This window comes from Platalea leucorodia (genome assembly GCF_965183815.1).
Source record: "Platalea leucorodia genome assembly, chromosome: 3".
NCBI lineage: Eukaryota > Metazoa > Chordata > Aves > Pelecaniformes > Threskiornithidae > Platalea > Platalea leucorodia.
In genome coordinates this window covers 121665149-121685470 of record NC_138825.1, presented here as the reverse complement: position 1 = coordinate 121685470, position 20322 = coordinate 121665149, and the positions used below count along the sequence as shown (strand labels likewise).

At 39.3% G+C, this 20322-nt stretch overlaps 1 protein-coding gene across 2 annotated transcripts in view; it reads right to left on the bottom strand.

Moving 5' to 3' along the window:
• Positions 1-20322, bottom strand: part of RCAN2 (regulator of calcineurin 2) — a gene marked incomplete at both ends in the record, with an annotated part of 89683 nt that overhangs the window by 29577 nt on the left and 39784 nt on the right. Inside the window, one exon of one of the 2 annotated variants that reach the window (XM_082305233.1) lies at positions 8709-8795. The exons of the other annotated variant lie outside the window; for it this stretch is intronic. Within the exon in view, the coding sequence (XP_082161359.1) occupies positions 8709-8795 (87 nt within the window). Of the gene's footprint in view, positions 1-8708; positions 8796-20322 lie in introns of those variants that run through there. 2 annotated transcript variants of the gene reach the window in all.

Below are 20322 nucleotides of genomic sequence, written 5' to 3'. Positions count from 1 at the left end.
TCAAAGTCCTCAATCAATGGTTGTTTTTTCTATCAGTTCTCCCTCCATCCTAAACTTCTCTGCCTCTGTCACCTGCTCAATAAGAAGGCCTGCCACAATCTACCTCCCTGTTCCAGCCTCCGCAAGAGTTTTCTCAGTCCTTGGTCTTGCACCACAGAGGCACTTCTGATGAGGGAAAAAAAAACAAAATACCAAAGAAAATCCCTATCATCATACTGACTTCCCTCCTCTGAAATCCTGTGCTCCCCTTCCTCATTTCAGCCACCTTTTTGAATAACCAACTGCTTTCCTCCTCCCTCAGGTTAAAACGACAGCTCAGAGGATTTCTACCTATGACCTGCTCCTTAAAGATACTTGCTTCTCTTAAATAAATGTTCCTCTTTGAGGGAGAAAAGCCATTTCTGACAGTGGGCTGTTTTTTGGGGGTTTTTTTTTGTTGTTTTTTTTTTGTTTTATCAGCACTAGCAAATAAAATAATAAGCCCCCCAAAAAATCACACACACCCCCCCAAAAAAAAAAAAACAAACCAAAAAACCAAACAGAAGGACCCCCACCAAACCAACAGCTACAGAGAAGTGGTGGTTAAAACAAATTTCTCAGTATAGTTCTAATTATTTAGACAATGAAAAAGTTTGTATCCTTACTGGTTTAGTTATTGGTTTTCTCTGAGAAACATGGAAAAGTAACCAAAACTGAATGAACCTTATCATCAGGCAAGAGAATATGAAGCAAAGGACAATAAAACTTGAGGCTGGTAAACTTGGAGTAAGACTTGTACAACAAATGAAACAATCTTCTTCTTATCTCCTCCATAAATGGAATTTCATTTCTGGAGAGGATTAGCAGTTCTTTTACCATAAGTTGTTCATCTGCCCGCACACCAGCACATCTGACCTACATGAATTAAAGGACAAATGAGATTTCTGCAAGTTTACCACTTCTCTGGCCATGACATGGGTAAAACACAGCAGAACTCACGGTGCATGATTCAGCTGTCTGAATGCCTCCACCTTTTATGGCCAACGTATCAAGATTACTCACTGCAGTATATGAAGCAGACAGATACTTCTGCAAGTGACAAATTGAGCTGAAGAAATCACCGTGTACAGCTGCCTGCTGATACTGCTCTGAGCACAGGAGGTTCATTGTGTTTCTCAGCTCCGTGACTATTATTTCAACAGATAGAACTATGCAGTGATGCAAAACTGGAGACTCTTCCATGCTGCCGTACATTTCTCCTGCTAAATATGAAACCATCCCGCAAGATAAAAGTCCATCTCTCCTTCCAGATGTTGCCAGAATCTCAGGCAGATTCTGAAAGGTAGCAAGTTTGGGCTAATTAAAAAAAAAAAAACAAAAAAAAAAAAAAACAAAAAAAAAAAAAAAAAAAAAAAAACAAAAAAAAACAACCCCAAACCAGCTATCAACTAAGCAAAGCTCCTTGCTCTCTGGAAAGCATCTAGAGCTCAAACAGCATTTGAGACTGAACTTCTACAGAACCCAATTATTAAAAACAAGGATTATTAATTACACCAGATCTGATACATTCCAAGCCAGCTTTCTAATCAGAAAATTTATTTCCTGGTTCCTTAGTTCGCCATCTGCAAACAAAAATACTTGGAGCTTTTTATCCACAACACCACTTTGAAGTTTTTCAGCAACTCCAGGAGTGCAGAAGAGAGACACACACTGCTCGGGAGATGCAAACAGCAGCCCGCAGCTGTTGCCCACAGGCCCATCTATCTGGTTTCCTATTGCGCCGTTTGCTGTGCAGACATCCTGCAAGGACAGCGGGGCTGTTTACTCCATCAGAGCTGCTGCAACCAAAGGCTTCTCCTTGATTCAGCACCAACAGAAACTCCAAATGAGGGCAGTTAAATGCATCACAAGAACACTGATGTTGTGAGAAGGTGCTCTGTGCTTTCAGGAATTAACATGAACAAAGCAGAAATCAACCTGCATTCTAGATGGAAAGCATACGCTGGAGCCAAACTTGATGGCTGCATGTGCATTTTAGAAGCATTGTCAATGAGAAAAAAAAAGGGGAGAAGCTTGCTATTTGGCCAGAAAAAATTAAATGTATAATATCCTATACTGCAGTTAGTGGAGAGAGCAGCTAAGCTGTCATGCCTCAAGCTAGCAGCAATTGAAGCTCATCTGTATGATCTACACCAAACCAAAGAGTCAAGACTCAACACTAGGAAGTCAGTAAATGCTGTTACTTCAAGGAGAGTTAGACAGTACAGTCTCAGAAGTCTCCCATGGGGAAAATTTTAATTCTGTTGGCATTCAGAAGGTGCTTATTGACACTTAGCCATATTAATGGGGGAAATTTTCAGGAAAAGCCCTTGCACACAGTCCTGGCACCACTATAAATACGTGGATGGAAACCACAAAACCCTGCAGCATCCGAGCACTGACTAGAGGCTGAGCTTGGCCAGTTTCTGGACCGTGGCAGCTTGTGAGTTAGCCAAGTGTTTGAAAAACTGCGGTACTCTTCTTGTTCAGCGTCTCTTCGCCAAGGAAGAATTCACTGCTCGAGACCACGCTGTCATGGTTGTTTGCATTCTGGCATATGATTAGATAATATCTTCCAAAGCAAATATGCTGTTCAGCCCATGAACAATCAAAACTAAGTAGATTATTTAACACCTTTGGTAGAATCACCCCTAGAATATATTAAAGGAAGAACTGTACAACCATAAAGCATATCCATTAATCTATGTGGAAAAAAATTACTGAAGAGATACACACAACAAGGTTGGTGCAGACCTTTGCCTCAAAACCTGCAACTTCTCTCAATATCGAAGCTTAGATCGTGCTAAGAAGCAGCAAACGGTGTCAGTAAAACTTGAGACAAAATGGTGCACATATACAGTACCTTCAGAGAAGAATGAGACTAGATCACTGTAGACCTGAAAACAATGTGCCCTTGAAAAAATTTTTGCAGAAAAACAGAAAGAATTTGTGTACTTCACCTCTCCAGGTTCTTCTGGGAATTCTAAGCAAAGTAATTATTTAATGAAAAATCACACTTGCATCTGTATTAAAAGTACCTCAATCTATAGCTGTACAGATTAATTCTTCAAATCTGCTAAAGCAAATCATCGTCTCTTCATTGTTCCTCACATAGGCCGGGCCATTTATCAGTATAATTGCAAGGTCCATCTTACTTCATTACCTGCCTTGGATTAATGCTGCACCTTCTAGCAACACATTCTAGCTATTATTTATTTTCTTTTGACCACAAATTGCTCATTGTCTAATTATCCTTATGAAAAGGAAATATCTTTATGTGAATTCCAACAGAAAGGAGGAGCAAAAAGAATACAAAACTCTCCGACTTGCTCTGCTGTTCACTCTGTTAATATTAAAAGCGTGAAGAATGATAAGCGGAAAGCATCTCATGTTCACAGGTGCATAAGCACCGGCAGCTGCCACTGACCTCCAGTGTAACAGCTTGACTGCCTCTGAGACAAGCAAAAAGCGAATACAAATAATTGAAGGTAAGCCTAGGGGGCACATCACAACCCTTAGAAGTCTTACCATTGTATCACTTCTTCTTTGGAAACTTCTTAAGGGTTCAGCTGCCTTCACACAGGGGCTGTTAGAAGGACAAAGGCAAAGCCTAAACTATTCCTGTAACACAGGTTACCTGCAGCACCTCAGTCTGCAGCAGCACTGGGTGCGTGAGCCCCAGGTTTGCTGGCTCGGAGTCTCTCAGCACTGCCACTGAAGCCATGCAGCAGGGTCAATGTGCTGGAAACAGCACTACCGCTTCTGGGACCTTTTGAAGAACAGAGGACAGCGCTACCGTTAAATTAGGAGTGGAAAGTATCTGTCTGGACATGTACCTGCTTATGTAGGTATTAAATATTTCTGTTGCTTTTGAAATTTTTCATATTTACCACATAACAACTAGTGTTTTATATTAAAAAATTGATTACAAACCTCTTAAAACAAAGGTGACATATTTTATCTAACTCCCTTATTTTCCATCAGTTATATCAATATTACAGCTTCTTGAACACTGTAGAAAAAGGTTGCACTTTTCTCTCCAAACCAGTCATTTTAAAAGCATTAATACAGATAGAGTAAATGAGTAAGAAAGCTAAGTGTTTTCATTCTTCCTCTTTGTTACTCTAGATGAAGACAGAGAGTAAGCAGAGATCAAAAGATGTGTATCTATTTCTCAAGCAGAACTATTGGATCTTGAAGATTTCACAGATGCAACATTAATTGCAAATAGAAAGAACTATCAGGTGCAATAAATACTAACGGAAGAAGTTATAAAGCAGTCCTTTCAAGCCATCAGGGTATTTTTGGTAGTCATACTGTTGTTTGGCTTCCTCCTTACAGCCCCAGTCTGTGCAGTCTTATGATTGTGCAACAGTCTCTTCCCACAAATCAAGCTCACATGGCTAAGGAGAATTTGAAAAAAGAAACCCTGACACTCTCCCAACAAGTCATGATTTCCGCCACTGGGCAGCGGGCGGTACCCAGAGGGGCAGCAACACTCTTCCCTTTTTCTACAGCTTTCTTCACTTGACTCTAATCTTGGACCACTTCAATTTTAAACCTCACAACATCTCTGTGAATCAGTTACTTTTACAAATGGAGAATTGAAGTGGGGAGGAAAAAACACAGGAATCTAGTATGCTTTCGCCCTCTGGACCTCAGAAGTTTAGATAAGACATTAGACTGCTAAACCTCTCAAAGGCAACTGCAGGGCAATGACTGATCTCCAAACCATCCATCCCAACCAACTAGTATTAGCAGTGTGCTTACTGGAGAGTTTGAACTGAGTAATGAGTTTACAGATTGACACAGATCCTCCTCCGATGAGGATTAATCCCCCAAAGCAATACAGTCGAAACAGTGAAACTATTTCTGCTATTTCCCTTTGCTGCCTGGCTCATGTGTGTTTTTTCCCTGCATTAAGATAATGGTCCTATCCACATTACTTTACATTAATGTCTTCAGATACAAATGCGATCAGTCTGGATCATTACCATTTATTTTCTGTTACAGTAGTGCCTCGTTGTCCCAATTGCATCTTGTTGCCTAGCGGAATGGTGCGTGTGAATGTAACTGAAGAGAGAACATGAAGAATTAATAATATAAGAATATCTTGTATAGAGTAAGAAATAAGAGTTTAAATTCTCTTCCACTGTTTCAGTGATGTCTGGAATTCCTCTATTAGAAATAAACAAGATATTCATTAGCTAATTGCTTATGTAACAAACATCATTATATAAAATTATCATCTAGAGACACCGAAAGAAGAATTTTAATTATCCAGGTGAACTTCAAAGCAGAACTGCACTTGATGATTTCTATGGTTGCCTTCTCAACTTTACTAGTTCCTGATATACAGGCACTGTACAGTCAGTAGCATGTTGATTAGCCTGGCCCAATTTTTGGTTTATAAAAGACAATTCAAAGCAGCAGCTGATCAACACTGGAAGGCCTGTTGGATGGGTTCATGGATGGTAAACCAACAGTGTCAGTGCTGCGGGCCAGCTGCCAGTTTCAGGGCATCCATACAAGCCTCTGTTTGGCGAAAGGATGAGCCACTCCAAATGCTGAAACTAAAAAGCTTTGCCTTCAGTACTAAGTAATCGCTCTCCTGTTCCAAAGGCCAAATGGAAAAAAGAGTATTTCCGAGCCTCTCTGCCAGATGCTAAGAGCATAATGCCTACAGAGTAGGGTCACTTCCATAGGTGGAAAAGCAGCAATAAGCTAAGCAGCTCACTCCACTCCAAGCCCTGTGCCCAGTAGCAGACATTGCCTCTCTGTGTAAGAATTCCCCAGCACTGAAGGGCCCATGCTCTTGAGAAGCAGCAGCTTCAAGGAGTCACGATTGCCACCTGCTGCGACAGCTCCTGCTCTACAGCCCGAACGCACACCAAGCTTTTCCACTGCAGGCCTGGCAAACAGGGCAGCTCCTGCCCACCCGCCTCTGCAGCCTGCTGGCGGCAGGCAGCCTCCCCAGTGCGTCCAACCCACATGCCACAAGCGGGACCATGATGGCTCAGAACAGCCAGCATCCTTCTCCAAAGCCTCACTTCAGTTCTAACCCTAAACTGAAATAAAGTAAGCTATGCTGCAAGCATATCCTAAAACCTTAAGCACTATCCTTGCTGACATTAGAGAACTACTACAGGACTAATAGTTCATTTTAACAAATCTCACTGAGCATCACACGTATCATGAAATCTCTGTTCTACCACTGAAGGTGCCTTCCCTTCACACAGCCAGAAGGTTCCCTACAAAAAAACTTTCCCCTACATGAAAAGCTCTATAGCAGAAGAAAACTGAAAGGACAATAGCCAAGACTTCAGTTTTCAATACTACTTGTGCCTTCCAGTCGACCTGCCGAAGGGCTGGGCAGGGGGGCGCACACAGGAGAACAGAGGAGGGGGAGGAGGCAGGATTTCTGGGCTTGCTTTTGCTCTTTTACTTCACCTTCCACACCCATCTCTTCTTAGAAACAGCCTCCTTCCTTTTTACCCTTAAAGCTTGATGTTCCCTTCATCCTATCAAAGTCAACATAAAAATGTTTATGTTGACAGTGACCATGCCATCAACAAAAAAACCCTCCTTGAAGTGAACCCCTTTTGCAGACAAAAAACCCACTTTTTTTTCTTTTTTTCCCTCCGATTCTCATGGGATCGAGCAAAGAGCAGTAGGTGTCTCCACCTTTAAAATATCAGTAGCCCTGAAACTTTCAGAGAGCAGCCTGCTGTGTAGAGAAAGACGGGGGATCAGCGCAGAGCTAGCTAGGCTTGTGCACTGGACGCAGCCTAGCTGCGGCAGCGTTGCACACAGCCTCCGACAACTGAGTTTGTTGACGACTAAGTGAAAATTAGTCTGCAGTGAGCGGTGGGTCACTGAGGACAGGCTGCTTCTAGCAGAAATGCCAGACAACTTCAAAGTAGACTTACCGTTTCTAAGCTGCAGTGCAGTCTGCAGTGCAGTCTCCATTGTAAATATACCCAAAGTCTTTGCACTCAACATTTTATTTCAGACATCAGGAAAAAAGAAAAAAAAAAGGCAGTTTCAACCAAAGCAAACAAAGTACAGAAAGTCCAAGTAACATGAAAGGGATTACAATTCCTGTAATGTCTCTGTAACCCCTTTGTTCTCTTTTATCCCATGTTCCTCAGCCACACTTTCCAGATGCTGCAGCTTAAATCAGGCTAATCTAAGTCTTACCAAAGTCAATGGAAAGCTTTCTCCTGCTTGTATGGAAGCCAAAATTTTGCTTTTTCATTGCTACTGTCATATGAATAAGGATACAAGAAGATCACTACAACTTTAATTTCTTGCATAGTCTTATGTTGAACATGGACCAGTCTCTAAAAGACAGTTGCTCCAGGTGCAAGCTCGTATCACTGCAGGTGGGATTCCTAAATTCTAAAAAAAAATATGTTCTTAAGTAAAAAAGAAGAAAAAAAAGGAATAAGCAGACAAACATTTTACTACTTCAGAACACTACAGGAAACATGTCCCAATGCAGGCAAGACTGCTCACCTGAACCATTCCTCTGAATTACTCACTATTTCATCTCTAAATCCAGTATTAAACTGTTAAGAAAAAGCTTCTTAAATTAAGAAGAATCTTTTGCTGGCAACACAAAAGCACCTGTACAAAGTATACATGATATCACTTGGTAACAAACTAACAGGGAAATAAAAATCATAATAACCTCTTGCAAATGAAAGTGGTTTTATTTCCAGATATTTCCATTGGCTTCAATGTTTGACTCAGAATTAAACAGAACAGGAATTCAAAATTTGACCTCCAATCTGTAAATCCTTTTTCCCCTGTTCCATTCTTTCAATACTAAGAACAATCAGATTAGAAACTAATGTTGTCTGTGTCTTTGTCCTTTAAATAAACTGCTGAATATCACTGTATTACATCTATGAGCTCTTTCAGATGATCTGTGAAAAGCATATTTAAAATTCCTCTTTCAAACTTAATTTGCAGTGATTTTCTTGCAGTAATATGAGAATAAATGAAAAAGATAATTGATTTCAACAGTAAGCAATTGCACACAATGACTTTTCTACAGCAGTTGTCTAATTAAGAGACTATGAGCCCAGCATATCAAGCCCGAGATTTAAGCATTGTTTTTGATGTATTCATATGATATGCAAGATGCACAACTTTTTGTATTCTGTTATATTGCAGGTGCACCAAAATACTTGCTACAAACTTTTAACCCTTCACAAAAAATTTATACTTGTATATATGATTTGGATCTGAAGAAAAGAAACAGCTACTGTTCAACTGAGTAAAAATATCTGAAGATTATCAACATTGATAAACAACATTTATGGCAAGGCTGATCTAAAAAGTGACACTGGACTAAAAATATCTCGACAAAATTAACAATGAATGATTTGTTATGAACATGAAACATGCATATGCACAGATGTCAGTTATATAACCCATTTCTTATATCATTAAAGAGTAAACACCAGCCTATTCTTTCAGCTTATCAAACACAGTGAAAAGCAGGCACATTTCTTTCCCATATTTCTCTCCCCTAATTAACAGATTTTTTTAACTGCATGTCTTTTACTACTGCAGCAGAATCTCATCTGCCTCCTTATTCTGAATTGCTACATACAAATGCCTATTGCTCCCCAAAGGCTTTTCTAAGAAGCATCTGTAACAAAAGAATTGTAGGTGCATACCTTAACCTCTTGGTTGGCAAAAATCTCCACGTCAACCCCACAGGCAACCAGAGTGGAGACATCACAGTCCATGCTACGGGCTGGCATCCCCCCCTTTTGTACACAGAGTTAGGCAACCTCAGAGTAAGAAACGATTGGAAGGGAAAAAAAAAAAAATCTTCAATTCAGTATTGCAATTGAACAGTCCAAAATTCTGTCTCAAGGCTGACAATAACTGCAAGCTTCCGACACAAGCTCTTTGCACTTAACTGAGTTGCTCCTTGCCTTTCCCTCGTACACCCACCAACTGAGCAGGCACAGCATAGTAACAGCGCTATTCCATCTCTCATGGCAATGACATCACCACAAAGACTGACATAAGCTAAATCTATTTTTTCAACCCTTTTATCTCTAGGCAGCACAGTGGATCAAATTGAACATGATTATGTGCTAAATCTGAACTCGGACTAAATCAATTCAAGCAGCGTTCACTGGCAACTGAGTCATAGCTGTTGTTTCAGCTGAGCGCTTATGTTGGCAAAAAAGATCGCCTGACACTGAAAGCTCCACTCTGAGTGTAAATTAACCCAGCATTTAAAGCCACTAAGCTCGGGTAACGTTCATTACTTTATTATACTTTAAAATCTACAGCAGAGCACTAATGAAAAAAAAAAAAAAAACACAACAACAAAAACCTCACCATTCTGCTTTTAATAGCTCTAAGTCTTATTTAATAAAGCATGCTATTTAACCCCACCCATGAGATTAGAGAACATCTAGTCCTATGTCATCAGGAGTGATCAACATACTGCAAATTCGATCCCAGTACTTAGATATACAAGTTGCACTATGACTGATCTTCAGAAAGATCAGAGGCATGTCTGTGTGTGATTGGGAAGTCAATGCTCCTTCAAAGAACAGAACATGAAAATTTGCCTTGAAATTAGGACTTCACACTAGGCAACCTTTACGCCGTCTGTCCTTAGGGTGACTTCTTCACAAATGTAACAGTATGCAACTGAAAGAAATAGATTTGATTAAAGTGAAGAAGTTTTACACCTGCTGACTCAGTGGTCTGTTTATTCTTTGCAAGTTTATTTTTTAATGATAGATACAAAATATCTACAAATTTGGGACTTCTAAAGTTGATCTTTATCCCAAACTTGCACCATTGTTTTTCCTCTAATGTTTCATTCTTGTGATCCATAAATTACTTTTAATTGTTGCAGGCCTAGAGATGACATTTATGGGTAAATCAGACTAACAGGCTGTTGTGGTTTAACCCGGCAGGCAGCTAAACACCACAGAGCCGTTTGCTCATTCCTCCCCTGCAGTGGGATAGGGCAGAGAATCAGGAAAAAAAAGTAAAATTTGTGGGTTGAGATAAAGACAGTTTAATAGGACAGAAAAGGAAAGGGGAAAAAAAAAATACAAAACAAGTGAGGCACAATGCAATTGCTCACCACCCGCCGACCGATGCCCAGCCCGTCCCCCAGCAGTGGTTGCCCCCTGCCCCAACCAACTCCCCCCAGTTTCTATACTGGGCATGATGTCATATGGTATGGAATAGCCCTTTGGCCAGTTCAGGTCAGCTGTCCTGGCTGCGCCCCCTCCCAGCTTCTCCCTGGCAGGGCACGAGAAGCTGTAAAGTCCTTGACTAGTGCTTGACTAAGCACTACTTAGCAACAACTAAAACAGTGTGTCATCAACATTATTCTCATCCTAAATCCAAACACAGCACTATACCAGCTACTAGGAAGAAAATTAACTCTATTTCAGCCAAAACCAGGACACAGGCAGAATTAAAATATTTAGCTATTGATATAAACCTAGCAGCAGCACATAGCTCAATGCAAGAGACTGTTCTGCTTACTCTGCTTCATTGACAGCTGTTGTAGCTTGGATCACGTTCTATGATGCTGCACATAGTTTGCTACTGATATTTAAACTAGGTTGTGTAACACTATCTCAGATACATGCTGAACCATGGGCAGTTTGCACTGTAGACTACCATACCCTTAATGAAATTCAAAATGAAGACACCTGGGGAAAATATACCAAGTTATATACCAGCACTGTGGATTCAGGCACCTAAAAGCAAAAGCAGCTTCAGATTAGACTCAAGCTACCCAGCTTCCTGTCTTATTCTTTCACCAGCACCGTAAATTTGGTAAGAGCAGGGAATTCCAGATTAGCCGATGACAGAACAACCCCGCTGAGAAATCCCCTCTTTACCCCTGTGAGCTGGCAGTAAGGTTAGATGCTGTTACAGAAAAGCTGAGAGCTCTTAACAGAACGTTCTTTTCCAAGTTCTGTTGAATTTTTTGCCCGCTTTTTAACTTGCATTTATAGTAGCCCCTCAGCAGTAATCACAAACTAAGACCCAGAACCAGGACAGAAACGTATCCCAGCACTGAAGATTTTACAGACCAAGACTATACCGATCAGCAGAAATGGATAGAGTAGTACAAAGCAGCAAAAGAATCAATACAGTTTATCATGATAATCAATTGTTTTGTACACCAATCACTTAATCACTGTCAAGTTTTTTCATAAACCATAGGAAAAGACTTTTAAGAAACAATATGAACTTAACATTTTTGTACATGTTTAGAGGAACTTTTATTTATATATTTAAATATCGTATATATGTGATATCATAGAAAAAAGTTATAAGGATGCCTGATTGAAGTTCTAAGCAGGCAGCAATGGAAAAATCCATGCCATCAGAAAACCGAGAAGTTAGTAAGTGGTTATCAAAGAGCTCGAAGGAAACACTGAAAGCGAAGACTAGTCATGTATATCTGCGACTAATGAAAGTTTTAACAGTATGGACCAACAGGACAAAAAACCATAACAAACAATTGACAGAGGAATAGATCAAGAATTAGACAATGCTGATCCCTAAGGTCTAGAAAGGCATCTGAAGTGAAAGTGCCTGGCCTGAGCGTGGTTTCATAGCAGTGATGGAAAAAAGATCTTGCAATACAGAGCTACACTGGCTAGTTCCGTAATAATTTATTTCCTTTTTTCATTTCTAAAACTGTCAGCTATCAATTTCAGTAGCCCATCTCCTGAATCTTATGAAAACCGGTACATGGTGTGTGAACTAACCTGTTCCACTTCATGATTATTCTTGCACTTCTACTATTCATCTCCTTTCAAAACAGAATCATTGCAATTTTTCCACTCCACCTGAGTAAGGAAACCTTACTAAGATCACAGTTACTTTCATTTCTTGTTTCTTCTTGCCTGTTCCTAAGCATAACCTATTTTTTCTCCTTAAAAACCACTCTAGCTCACTCTGGGATTTTAGTGAGCTCTTTACAGAGACAACCTAGTTGTTTTTGCTTCTTGAAAACAAAGATTACCTAACAGAAGAACTCTACAGAGCGTTTGAGTGCTTCAACTTACGTCTTTCAATATATGTCATATTCTATTTGTTACTACGCACTTCTCATTTGAAATCCTATGTAACATTTTTTTCCAGGGCACTCTACAATTCCTTATAGTCTCATCTAATGTTAATAAAAAATTTTATTATGGATAATTTAAAATTTATTAATATTGACTGCTTTTTCCAGATCAGGAGACTTGTTTTTCAATCAAATTTAAAGAAACATTCTTTCAATTTCTTTCAAAACAATTCTTAACTGTGAATCTAGATGGTCTTGCTAAATTCAATTCGGCAAACTCCCAAGAAAAAATAAAGCCGTATTTCATGCATATTTTAAAGTATCATATTTAATAAACACAAATTGATATAGACACATAATGCACTTCAGCATACTCGAAGAACTTACTCTTTCAGTAGGTTCTCCAGGTCACAAACTGCTGCTTATCCCAGCTTTTGTACTAATGTGAGCAGGAAAGCCGCTCTCTTGTTGGCGGGTGCTAAGCCAGAAGGTTCGTGGACCATATATATACACCTTAAAGCTTCACCTGAAAGTTAAAAGCTAGACAATATATGGAATATTAATACTGACCAATACAAGCAGATTGTTTTTTTCCAAGTAAAACAGTTGGTGTTGAGGACCTGACATCAACAGTATACCTATTTCAAGAGGAATTATTTTAGGCTAGCTCTAGCATGCCCTGTGGACTGGTACCCAGCAGCAGCAGAGTAGCAGCAGTCCTGGAGGCATCCTCTGGTTTAGGTTCATCTAAGGGAAGCCACATGCAGAGTGCTCTGCGATGCGAGCCAAAGCACAGAAGGTGGAAGACCATTTCAGAAGAAAATGACCTGAACTAGAATGCTAATATAAGTGCATCCAAAAGTATATAATGCTATTGCCATCCCCTACCAATTTTACATTGGGCTTAAGGCCACGACCACTAATTCTGAGAAAGGAGAGAGAGAGTTTTGAACAGTCTTTCAGAAGTTTCTCAGTTCATTTCAGGTTTGTCTGTAGTAACAATCAGGCATGGAATTAAATGGGCGCCATTCACTACGTGCGAATATTTCAGGTGAGTGAATTTAAGAGCAGTTGAGAGCCACTTGTACATCTAGGCTGAGTACAGAAATACCAAGTTTTTAGTTACATATATAGCCATGAAACAGGTTTGAGAACTCAGAATAACACTGATTAAACGTAACTCCAGGTGGTGTCGTTCCTTCACAAGAACCAATATAATCCTATAGCATCACTAGACTCTCTGATGATTAACACTTGATGATCGTGTCTTATACATGAATCAGCAATCCCCTTCAAAAAGACAAAAAGCTTCCAAAATCAGAAGGAAAATAAGTCCCTAGCCAGGGACAATCTTGTGTTCTGGATTCGTACAGTGCCTGGGACAACGCAAGCCTAGTCTACAACCTTTACTCCTGTGTGTGGAGTTTTTGTTTTTCGACAGCGTTACCATAGTTATAGCTGTGTCTCAGCCTGATACGTATAAATAGCACCTCAGATTTAAGACTTTTCGAGCTCAACTGTCAAGTCATTAAAACAACTTGTGCAAAATCTTGACCCTCCTTTTGCAAGCAAACTACTGCTGATTTACCCTTAGGGAAACTTCACTGTATCCAGACCTCACAGCCACATTGTAACCAAAAACACCAGCTAAATTCAGAAGCAAGCATGACATTTTTTGCTCATGGGATGAAGCTTCTGCTCATTATTACTAGCAATAGAGAGATTATTTCTGTAGCAGCTCTGCTTGCGGGTAACAAACCATATTAAGGTGCTGAACAATAAAAAGAAACCCTACATCACTGACCCTTTGATGCCTGAATGGAACACCGTAAATAGATTCACATTATGTCTGACTCAAATGTTTTTAGTGATGCGCATCTTTATTGATCTTGTTCAACCTACACAAGTCAGAAGTATTTAAATCGAGCTCCCTTATATACTTGTTGCTAGGAACATACTTTTACAAATATAATCCTATTTTTTAACAGAATTATAAATACTTTTAAAAACCCATAAAAATTTCACAATGTAAGAGACAGCCCTGAAAAAAAGCTCCGAAAAAACAGTTGTTCTAGTTTCTCTGTCTGCAGCAGAAGATAAGAAAGGCCAACCAGATATATTCTTCAGGAGCGAAGTTAGCTCCTTCAAAGAGGTCTTTCATAAAGACATTAAAAGAAAGTGGAATACTGAAGACTGAGTAGGATTCAGCTCAGCCATAGAAGGAAAAAGAACATGCATAATTATTATTTTTTTTGTATGACAGTGAGCATTGACTCATGCTAAAGTAGATTACCCTTAAAAGCATGGAAGTAACAGATAGATCCAGCCAGAGGAACACACCAGCAACACATCAGACCAGGAGAATCTGGGCCAAGACCTGGGAACGGAGGGAAGGAGTTCTCCTCATCTCTAGCTATGCTGCGGTTTACGCTCTGTATATGCTGAAGGGTGAACGGCTGGTGCTTTCAGGACACAATTTAGAGAGAGATGTCTGAAGTCAAGGGAGATGTGAAAGCAAATGAGATAAAATACATTACCCGATGCTATAAGCTAGCATCACCACGCTAGATGAATTCACTGTTACCTGGAAATAATATTCCCACTCTTAATTCCCAAACAGAATGGCCATCAAATGTTACTCTGTTAAATTATGCCCCTTTTAACACTGTTGTGAGGATTTTAACTCTTGACGTATACCCTTTTTAATAGACGAAAAAGCCCAAGATTCCATTAATGTCCATTAGCAAATGTCTCCAAGGATGGAGTCAACAGCTGAAACAAGAGGGTGTTAAGCCAGAGGAAGCCTATCTGCGCCCACTTACTCTTTCCCAAGTTCTAAATTACTATCAAAACTTCATGAATTTCCAGAGGCTATGGAACACAGCAATATCAAAGATATAAAACAGAGCATCTAGAGCATCTTTGAACTCCCCAAAGATGATAAATAGATGAATTATACATCGAATATATTTTAGACAGAAAATTTAACTGGCGTGTACAATAAATAAGGAACAACGAACTATCCAACAGCTACAAAACTGCTGATTTTTCCAAGATTAGTTTGACCCCCAAGCTAAAGTTTCTACAAATCCTAAATTGGCAACAATTGTGGCAAAAAAGGACTCCCACTCACCCCTTCTCATAACAAATAATCATTCCTATGGTTTGAAGATTTTTAAAGACACAGAATTTTGGCCAGAGAAAAAAAGAAAATGGAAGTTTAATTAAACTTACAATAACCCTAAATCAATAAATTCCTCCTATGTGCAGATACTCTAGAGCTTGGAAAATCCCTGGCTGAACCATGCCTCGGCTGGCCTTGATTTTTGAAAGGTAACTTTTCTGTATTATATTGTATTCTGTATTATAAGCGATACTTTGCTTTCCTGTAGGTAATAACTTCCTGTCAGTCACACTTACAGATCTCAGAACCTGAGGGTCTAAGAGTCAGAAAATAAAACACATCATAAACATTATGTAGGATTTCTCCCTCCTTTAACAGAGATAATATCAAGCAACTCAAAACCCCACATATGATAAGGTGAGAATACTTCAGTGACTAAATAAACAACTATGTCATTTAGCCAGCATCATTTTGCTGTCTCATTTAGCTACATACAAGTTTTAACTCTGAGTCAGAATTGCTCAGTTACTTTTAACATGGCGGTATCATTCATAGTCCTTAGCTTCCAAGTATACGTGGGGAGGTGTGAGGGGGTGGAAATAAGTGCATGTGTCTTCTGTCTACTGGAAATGGTTACAAATCCTTCCCTGTGCCAGATCCACGCAGGATAAGAAGTGTTACCGTTCAGATTACAGAACCCTCTTGCTCATAAAATGAGCTGCTGCAGTTCAGAAGTCAGGCTGTTCTTGATTCATTTGGGGAACAGATGACCACCCACAGAATACATAACACACACATGAATCCCTGGTAGGAAAAGAGGACCATAACCCTGCAGTGTAAGCTAAATTTATTTGCAGTCTATCTACACAGTATCATAGATAAATTGCATAGGTTTCAGTTTTAAATTAAGAGAACTAAACATAGATCTCCACATCCTGGTATATACATTGCCATTATAGGCAACAGACTTGGGACTTAATTTCAGTGCTTCAGCATGGACAGCTAGTGCAATGTGAGATGCCTTAGGGTATCCAAGACAGGGTTGACAAATGGGATGAAGGACCTCCGGAAGACCCTTCTCTTCTGCACCATCAGCCAGAGGCCCCGAGAGATTATTCAAGATATTTAAATTAGCACTAAGCACCTGTATTTGGGCAACTGAATGCTTCTTATTCAACACATCTATGGACTCTAGAGTGGGATTTTGCTGACTAGTCACTTGATATGTAGTTTAGGATGAGCTGAATTGCTCTCTAACCTCTACTGATTACTAACTAGATTTCCAGCAGCTACATCAGAAACTTAAACATATAGTGCATACGTATAAGCTGACATTTAAATTTAAGTGTTGATCTTGAACTGAATCCTACACATAACGCTACCACCATGCCTCAATTTCTTCAACAGCAAGATAGGAACGGTGATACTTATCTACTGTGTAGATGTATGGCAATGTTAATGAGCACGTGTAAAACAGATTTCCCAGGCAAATTTCTAATCAATAGATTTCTATATTTTCTTCAATTTCATAAAAGACTACAAAACAGGTGACATGCTTACATGTATTTACTCTTGCAGTACTTGAAAACAGAATTAAAACTAGATCATACATGGATTCTGTAAGAGACTGCCACATACACAAGATGCCAAGCCAAAGATCTGAGAGCTGCAAGGAACTCTGAAATCTCGGGCACCTTCTCAGTTCACATTGGGAAGATGGACGTGCTGATAGGCTGGCACAGGAGCACGATGCTGAAGAGACAGATGCAATTCTCCACAGAAGGACCTTTGTGACCTTAGACGAAGAACAGACAGGAACACACATTCAGAAGGGCTCAGAGCCCTTGTGTTTTATTTGGATTTCAAGTGCAAGCTGGGCAGGACAGGTACTCTCTATTACTAGACGTTATTTAACAGATTATGCCAGTTGGGATAGGCCTGTAATACTCCTGCCTAAAAATGTGATTTACAGTTATCCATGAACTCTGTTAACAGTTTCAAAATGTATTTTTAAATAATTTCCATTTACCCTTACTTGTCTCAGACTAGCAAGGGTATTTAACATGCCTGTATGTTTTCCTTGTCATTTGAGATGCTTCATCACAGCAAAATGCCCTTGAAAGAAGAGCCTGGAATACCAATGTTCACTGCTGTGAGAGAGACCAGAGAGACCAACCTTATCTCTCAGCTGCAGCTCTGCACAGGACATGCAGGTGAGAGATTTAATGGCTGTGCTGAGAGAAAACAGGCTTACTGCCAAGCCAGCAAAAGCAGTCCAGTTCAAAACGGGGGGGAGAAAAAGGGAAAAAAGAGTAAACTGTCAAACAGCATGCAGTCAGACAGCAAATAATGAAGAAATGAATAATAGATTTCTTACATAATTGCTATTTTATCCTGATGTTATAGGGTGGGTATTTATTTTGCTGCAACACTTTAAACCAGATAGTCTCTTCTCCTGTTAATCCCCTGATCTAACAGCAGACAAAAAATACATGTTAATACTTAAAGTTTGCCATATACAAATATCCATTCTTGTCTTCATTACTGACAGAAGACACTGTCTTCCATTTTGATAAGTTCTCTGCTATTGTTTTTTTATTTATGTTCAAAGGACAGATGGAGATTAGATAATATGGGACCCAAAAGTCAGATATAAAGCTTCTCCAGTGGCAGTAAAGTAAAATGTGAGATCTGTTAAAGAAGTTGTGTTTTTTTCCCCCTCTACAGCATACAACTGATGATCAGAAAAAAAAATTCCAAGTAATTCTTAAATATTATATTAGTGAATTTGTAATGTATTTATAAAATGGCTTTATCAGAGTCCCTCCCCACAAGGCTGATTTCATGATTTCACAAACAGAAGAAAGAGACCATAATGGCCCGTTTAAGAGCTTGTATCTTACATGAAGATACAACAGATCAGATTTAGTTTCCCCTTTTTCTTCTCCCTAAAAAACAGACTTATTTTCCCAACTAGAACTTGAGAAATAGTCTTCCATTGACCCAGCCCAGGAAAGGACCAGAACCAGTCTTTCATTCTTCTGTTTTGCACTCTCAGTTTACTCAATATTTCAGTAGTTTTTATAAAGTGTGATACAGCTCTAAATAGATATTAACAAAGATAAAAAAATCAAAACACAGCCAGTTCCCATACAGTCATCTCACACGTGACATATCAGTAGTGGTTTCAGAAGATGGGTATTCAATACAGTTCTAGATCATTTAGTCATTCTATCTGTTGGTTCACTCTCTAATAAAAGGGCATTACAATGCACTGTCAATATTAAATTGACAGTAATTAAATAGCAGATACATTAAAAAATACAAGTGAGTGACAGAAAATTCATCTTATTTCAAAGCAACTTATCTATGTTTAAACAATCAGCTTCCTTCTGAAACATGGAGTTGCAAACAATTAATCCAAATGTATGCTATTACACAAAACATTTTATAGTAGAAGAACATTTCCATACAAAAATTCTAACTCACTCTAGTTTTGATAGCCTTCAGGAAAAAAGCCTGACGTACTTCTGATTCGAGCCATCCAGATCCATGGGAATTCTTGTCTGCACTAGATATTCTGGCTAAATTAGAGCGACCACTAAAATGCCTAACAGAGAAAGCCTCTATGTCTACCAGTGCAGATTTTTCCCACTTTTGAACAACGGCATCAGCCATACTTGCAGTTGAGGCAGCAGTTCTGCATTTGCCATACAAAGTCTATGGTAGATGCAAACTGTCAGTTAAGACAAGACCTCAGGCATACATGTTATTCCTCACCACCTTACTTTGTAAAGCCTCTTAATCACATAGAAAAGCCCAGACAACAGTGACTTTTCAAGAGTTTTTCCAAAGGCAGGAAGGGGGAAGAACCCAAATATTGGCTCCAACTAACCTAGAGCAGTTCAGCTGTTACTTTAGCTTTTGGGTTTTGTTTGGTTTGGGGTTTGGGTTTTGGGGGTTTTGTTTGGTTGGTTTTTGTTTGGTTGGGTTTTTTTTTGTTTGTTTGTTTGTTTTTTCATTTAACTTTAAGTAACTTAGTTTCAATCAGAAGTCCCTGTAAAAACTTGAAAAAACAGAAACAACTGCTTCCATGAAGTTCTGTGAAGTTTCTTATTTTATTAGAAACAAGACTTTCTCAGCCTGAGATATTTATTTATTTTATAGCTTCTTACAGTTTTCTAGTTGCTTTACATGTAGGCAAACCCAGCTTATGAACTTATTTGACTTTGTGAATGCACTGGTTAATTTTTTGAAGATTTCAGATTAAGTGGCTACATACATTTGGACTTAGGACTGATTCCTAAACTGTACCTGAAGCTACACCAGTAAACTAAGTCTGCCAGGAATACTCTAAGCTTAGTTTTGACACCAGATAGCACACAACAGTCCACATCTGTGCTGGTACTGTTGGCCTACAAAACGAGAAATCTGTCTTCAGCCCACCTTTGGGGAATGTCTCAACTGCTGCGGAGCTCTACCTGTGCCAGGAACTGCTGGGAGAAAACACTACTTAGCGCAGCTAGATTCAGGCCAGTCTAGCAATTTACTAGCCACGTTTACGTAGACAAGCATGCTTGAACTTACTGTTGTAGATGCTGTTTTTAAGAATTCTCAGTTGCTCCCACTCCCAGGCAGACTTTAACAGTCAAAGATAGTTTGTAGAGTCCAATGGGCCTGTTCAATCACTTTTTTTAAAAAAAACTATGTTAAAACATTCAAATTGCAAAGGCGGGGGCAGAAAAATCGCTAGATCTCAGAAAATGCTAAGTGAAAATTCCACAAATAACTTCAATCCCAAAACATCTGCCTTTGAGTTCTGTATGTCAAGACACAAAGATGCAGGCCCATTAATCCGATGTGGAGTTGTTCTCCACAGCACAATCCATCTGTAATTTTGTCCAAGCTAGATTTAAACATCCAAGCGAGGAGACTCTAACAAAGAGTGTCTTTAAAATGATTTGTTAGGACAATATGAATTTACCTGCTACTGAATTCTGCATTTCTAATCATGACCATTTGTGCCCCAGTTATTTTCCACTCTGAATCTTGCTCACAAACCTTATCACAGCTTACTTCACCTCATAATCAAGCA